Raw genomic sequence first — 6631 nt, 5'->3', positions numbered from 1 at the left:
GTCCTCGCGCCTCAGTAGCCGTCTCGCCGAAGCAGCAAGAGGACTACTGTGCCGGTCCTCAGCGCACTCTGTTTAACGCGCATGAGCCGCTTCGTCGAACCAGTTACTTACAGAGACTGACAACTAAAGTGAACTTCCTAACAACAGAGTGTGCCATTATTACTCCAGTGTGAGTGATCGCATAGGATGTCCTATAGAGGCCCCCTTTTTTTGTTATGCCTGTACCACATGCAGGCGAGCGGACTGTTAAGGCTCACCGTAGCACTAGGTTCGACGTAAGAATTCAAGTGGCGTGCCAATAGTGTGCAAACGAAAAGAAGCGCGCGAAATTGGAGGCCCCTTCCCCAATCCCTTTAGAGACAGGCCGGCCGCGTCTCATTATGACAAGTCGGCTACGCGTGATTGGTAGGGCAGGCCTAATTGGCGGCGTACAGTCTTCGCCAAAAGGCCCCTCGGCCCGGCCCCGCACCAGTAGCGACCCGTGCCGAGGCCCGCAGGCCCCCGGGCCCCTCCCGGGACACTTTCCTGCGCGCGCGTCGAGGCGTGCCGCCCGCCTCACCGCGACCCACCCGGACGACTTTCTTCCCTTTCTTTCAGGCGACGCAGCGGCGCGACGGAGGTGTTTTGCACGCGTCTGTCCCGCTATGAATGAGTCGGGTGTAGCGTGGCGGGGCGTGGCGTAGCGTGGATGGCGTGGCGTGGCGCGGCGCGGCGCCTCCCCACCAGATGGCACAACTGTATCAGGATCTCAGTCCGGCTTGTTTACAGATCGCCATGGGCCAGCAACAGCGCCACAGCAAGGACGATCCGCCCGGCTGCAACTGTGTTGATCTGTCGGTAGTGACGGATCCAACCAGCAGCAGAGACGGTGAGTTTTATTAAATTACTTCTCTAGAAAATGATAAGGGGGGAAAATCGACACGCTCTACTCTACCGCAGGGCTCCTTTTGATATATTTTTTAGATCGACGCACACTGATGCAAAATAAAAATGCTGTCAGGGGAAACGGATGTGCTGATTCTGTGATAGCTAATCACATTGACCTCTGACATGCGAAACTTTTACTCTGCGAATGAACTTTTAGATTATTTTCCGCCACATATGACAGCAAATGATTGGCTTGCATGCGCTAGTTCCCCCTGGCTAGTTTTCCCCCTTGCAAAATCATCGTGGTAGCCATCACGGAATCAGCTACAATCCGTTTGTTCTGCTAAAAGCAAATCTTTTTTTTTTTCTTTTTCTGCGTAACACACACTTTCTTGCATGCGTGTGGTTGGGTTTGCAGTGACCCTCATATCCCCCAGTGATTTCCCAAAAATATTCCAGATATTCCTATTAACCCTATAAGGCATGGTGTCGTTTAAAATGACGTTCGATAAAATTGGGTCAAGCGAAGCCATCTTATTTCAAGACCATCTTATTGTCTGAGCATGTTTGTGCAAGTACCTGCCGAAGTTTTAAGCCAATCGGCGGACCTCTCCGAACCACTCGGTGGATCTAATAGCGTCCTAAGAGTGACTTATTTGGATTTTCGTTGCGATTGCCTAAAGATATTCATATACCGACGAGGTGGGGGTAGAAGTGGACGTCGACTAAAACTTAAGGAAAAATGTTCGCTGAACGTGATCCGATGTCTAAATCTTTGGTCCGGTGCACCTAGCAGCTCTGACAGTGAGAAAAAGTCGAACGTCGTTTTCAAACGATACCATGCCTTCCGGGTCACTCGACATCATCGAAAATCAAAAATAATGATAACTAATCGACTAGTTTAGTTTCTGATGCTTTATTGATGAGTACTGAGGCAATATCGAGTGTCGTAGTTCTGAATATGGAATTTCTTTGTACTATTTCAATGTTTCAACTTTCGGAACAAGCCGTGCAACACCAACACTTTGAACGATACCGCACTGGAAACGCAAGTGTGTGAATGTCACTCTAGAAAAAATTCACACCTTTACCCGTCTAAGTGTACGAATGGATATTCACACACCTGCAGGTGAGCGACATTCACACACTTGCGTTTCCAGTGCGTTGTTGTTTTTAAATGACACATGTCGTTTTAAAACGACAACGGTCGTTCAAAGTGGTGTTTTGGCACGGCCTCCACTCACAGACGCTGAGCCCTAAAGTAACATTTGCATGCTCACTCAAGAGTATCTCAGGGGCACTTACTAGGAGTTCGTAAACTCGGAAGACCGTATGGCGAATGCATGATAGGAAAAATTGCGCTCAAAAATAGCAACTTGCACAAAGGTACGCTTTTTGTTCCGAGGGTCTAAACATTGAAATGAGTACAAAGACATTCTATATTCAGACCTACGACACTTGATATTGCCTTCGTACTCATCAATAAAGCATCAGAAACCAAAAAAGTCGATTAGTTATTATTTTTTGATTTTCGATGATCGAGTGACCCGTAGGAATGGTGTCGTTTTAAAACGACGTTCGACTTCGAGCAGGTTTTAGAGGAATTATCTTTGAGAAAATTGTATTTTTTTACTCAACAAGTTTTTCTTCATACAACCATGATGAGTTTACGCCATATTACTCGAAGATTTGCCGTCTAAATCGTTCTATTTACAAACACTCCTCAAAAATGACCAAAAAAACACCTGTTTTGGGGCCTTATCGGCCACTCGTCTTTTTAAATGTTTTAAATGTTTGTGAAATTCGATCATCAATCCAACACAGACCATAGTCCTGAAATTTATATCCACTTTAAAAATAATGAGAAATCATGTCGAGTGACGCGGAAGGCATGATGTGGTTTAAAAATGACATTCAGCAATCCTGATCCGTACATGCTAGAACACCCCACGAAGGCTTAAAATGCTTCTTAGACACTCCCTTGGTTTGCACAACTCAAATATTCAACTTTGGTCGATTTGGACCGGCTCATGCCTTATGGGGTTGAGAGTCCAGACAGTTCCAAAAAAATTCCAGAATTTCCGAAATATTCTACATATTCCAAAAAGATTCCAGAAGTTTCTAAAATATTCAATAGATATTCCATGTACACCAAAAATTTGCGTGGCCGACCTGCGGACATCAACGTTACTACTTTCGCCATTTCTCATCAGACGCGGATAACCTTTAGATGAGATAACGCAAACGGCGATAAGCAGGATATGGCGAGCTGCGTGGCGTCCCTCCAAGGCGTGGCCAGGGTGCCAGTCGGCGAGGATTTGAATTATGGCTTAAGTTTCCGGCCTATTTTGACCCGCAACTTTGTGTTACTTCGGCTTCTGAGATACGTCGCACATTGGTTCCACAGGTGTCTACCGCGGGCCGAACTTGACCTTTTCCAGCAACAACAACCTTCCGGAGAAGCACAACCGGCTCCAGCGGGCCTTGCAATGGACTCGGGGCGGCTCCGACGACGTTGCTCCGGGCGGCGTCATTGGTGAGTAAAGGGCCTTATCGCCAGAGAAAGCACATTGAGACCATTACTGGGCCTCCGAGGCGCGCCAAGGCCAGCGTGTTGGCCGCGGACTACCCCCAGTTGGCAGAGGCAGCGCGGCGACACCCCGGGCCGAGAGGCGCTTTACGCAAATTCGCGTGCACACTTCGACCGGGTTCGACTTCTTTCTATCGCGAATCAGGACGGAGGTCATAGATCGAAATCTTCGAAAATTAAGGCTTACCTCTTGCCTCTTCCACCTTGTCTTTGCAATCATCACCAGTGAGTGGCCACGCTTTGTTGTAAGGATTTCTGACTTCCCAATTTTGCGTCAACATGTAAATGCATCACGTGTCAACGTGAAATCGGGACAGGTTTTATACATTTATTTTGGTATTCTGTTCTGTATCGGCGCGAAAGACCATAGACAGAAGCGACTTGCTTTCCATATCGCAAGTCTTTTGCGTCGCATTTCGCATCAGGAATTTTCCGAGCAATCCCGCTTAGTTATCTCGACATTTCTCGTCAATAGTAGACGCAGAGCTGTATATCAGGTGACAAGTATGCGACGTTCGAAACTCGTTCGTCTCCAATTAGAGATAACCCGGCACGCGTATGTTCTAGTCTAGTACGTGCCGACGGCCGGTTAAGTGTCTTTCTTGAGGGCCGCCGACAAGCTGTCACGGTGGGATAATTAACACGTCCACCTGCCTGTGTGGTCCGGGAGGGTCCGGGGCAGCGTATAATGCAGAAGAGAGCATTATTCATAGGTTCGGCGGCCTTGGGGGCGCGCTCGGGTGACACACATCCTAGTCCAGGCTGAAGTTCAAGGTCAACGGCAGGTGGGTCCAACACCGAGCAAAGAATGCGTGCGCGAGAGGCTATCGCTGCCAGTTAACACACATACACACTCACACACATGCGCAGAGTGTATGTGTGTGCGCGCGTGCGAGACATGTGGATTGACATCGAGCAACAACATACACGGAGCTCGGAACGGAGTGACATGAAAGGAAACATTACGTTTGTGATGTGGTCTGGAAAGGAGACGGCAGTGAAACTTTGATAATTGTGCCTTGAAAAAAAAAAAAAAAACAGGGTAGAGGTGTGCGAATCAACCTTTTTCAGAGTCGAATCGAATCGAATCTGGATTTTTTTCCAAGAATCGAATTGAATCTTAAAATTTTACCCCGAATCGAATCGAATCTTACTATTTCGAATGCGAATCGATTCATTTCCTAACATTCTAGGAGATGCTATAAACCATTAAAATATGGGGCAGCCAATAAATGTTGGGGCTCAGATTCGCACTCAGAAAACTGAGTTCTTGGATCAAGAACACTGTGCTTGATCTTTAATGCAGTCAAGAACATTTGCTATGATCCAAGTCAATTTTTACTTGAATCAAGGCAAATGTTCTTGACTGCATTAAAGTGTTCTTGATCCAAGAACTTAGTTTTCTGAGTGCGCTCTAAAAACAAGGAGATTGGCAAACCATCCTCTTATTCAATGAAAAGCCTTCCCTTTAGTATAAGTTTCCCAGCGTGCGCTCCATGTGCACACATCGTTTCGATTTCGAACTTCAAAATTTTGATGCGTCCGAATTGTTCGAGTACGAAGTGCCTTAAACAGGGGACTTTTCAGGCTATTCACAGTAACTGAACGAAAAGTGCATATTCTTGTCGCAGAGTAAACCTACACATTGTATCGTGAAAAGTAGCGAGAGTGTGACTTGAGGTGAGGTGAGAAGGGTGAGGAAGTGTGTAATGTACCGTGTACCGCATTCCCGGACCAATGAAATGAGACGCAATATCAAACTTTACTTTTCATTTCGAACGCCGCGGCAGGTTTTCCATCCTGTTTGCGCTTGGGCAGATGAACCTAGCCCGTTACGTGGTGTGCTAATTAGAAGACGCTCCGGTGACAGAAGGTGGCGCTGTCGCCGCACGCCAACCGCGACCAAACAAGACACGCAGCGAAGGGACATACGTGAACAACATGACTGTTGCCACGAGACAACCAGACTTCGAAACTTTTAGTGGGAAATACCCTTTGCCTTTGCAACACAACCCTATCTATATTTCTCTGATACGTGCTGTACCGCATGATATCGTGCAGGCGGGCTGGCCTACCACACGATAAAAAGAACATCTTGGAATTCAAGTAGATTCCTTGAAAACTCTCTTGAAAACCAAGTAGATCGCTTGAAATCCAAGATGTCATTTTTACCGTGCGTTGCTTCCCGTGGCGCCTCATGGCCCCCTGCGAGCACACAACCCACCTACAGCACCCCTATATCTGGCAATGAGCAAAAAACAAGGGAGGGGGGGGGGGGGGGGGTGTGGTCCAGCCTGTGTGGTGACCTGTCACCAAAACAGGACATTTAAACGCTTCCTAACTAGATACGCAAGCTCAGCCCATCCCCGTAGGGGGCTTCCTAGTAACATTTAAATATAGTAAAGTCGTGAAATTAAAAAAAATACAAATTTCGTACGACACTACGCACGACTTGGAATTAGCACAGGCATTTCACAGAGTTGACTTAATCTTAATCAACTGAGGCAAGGTGGCGCAGGTTAAGTGCGATGTGGTGGGGTTATCTGCCGCAGGCGGGCAGGCGCCTGGGCAGGCAGGAGAGAGGCGCCGAGGTGGCGCCTGTGACGGCACACGCGGCCTCCCTCCCTTATTCGCTCTCTTCCGCATTTCCGGAGAAGAAGAATAGGCTATTGAGAGGCATGTGAGGGAAAAGAGGAAAGAGATGGAGGGGATGAGAGTAGGGCGGGAGCGAAAGGGGGAAGGAGGCGGAGGGGGGCACACAGGAGGTCCACACATATACACAGGCAGGCGCGAGGAGAATAGCGGGGCTGCGAGTCAACACCGCGCATGCAGTGCAGGAAGGGAGTAGCAGGGCAGCGCGCTGCACACGGCGCTGCACACGGCGCTGCAAGGCGGCAGATCAGCGTGCGAACAGTCGCGTGCGTGTCGCGCGGTGAATAATGGGGCGCCGCGGAGTCACGGCTGCCCTCGCCGGCCCCGCCTGCCTCGCCATCTGATCCGACACGCCAAAGGGGAAGGCCTGGGGACGCGCTGCCTGCCTGCCTGGCCTGGTGAGAGGCGATTGGAGGAAAGGTGACGCTGCTGGCGCCGCCGGCGCCGGCCCGCCCCGGAGAGAGGGCGTACACGTGGCTGTTGTTCTGCCGGTATAGGACCCACCACCCCCGTGGCCCTGTG

The 6631-nt window shown here is 49.1% G+C and overlaps 1 protein-coding gene across 2 annotated transcripts in view; it reads left to right on the top strand.

Annotated features, from left to right (window-relative positions):
- The window catches only part of LOC113212760 (aquaporin-2-like), a 15662-nt gene continuing 9031 nt past the window's right edge, over positions 1-6631 (top strand). For both annotated transcript variants that reach the window (XM_026431577.2, XM_026431576.2), the window contains exons 1-3: positions 1-169; positions 769-868; positions 3275-3403. In XM_026431577.2, the coding sequence (XP_026287362.1) occupies positions 775-868; positions 3275-3403 (223 nt within the window). In that variant the 5' untranslated portion in view covers positions 1-169; positions 769-774. The remainder of the gene's footprint in view (positions 170-768; positions 869-3274; positions 3404-6631) is intronic.

This window comes from Frankliniella occidentalis, unplaced genomic scaffold, assembly GCF_000697945.3.
Source record: "Frankliniella occidentalis isolate FOCC.00 unplaced genomic scaffold, Focc_3.1 Scaffold127, whole genome shotgun sequence".
In the NCBI taxonomy this organism is placed as follows: Eukaryota; Metazoa; Arthropoda; class Insecta; order Thysanoptera; family Thripidae; genus Frankliniella; species Frankliniella occidentalis.
This window is presented reverse-complemented; position numbering and strand designations above follow the sequence as displayed.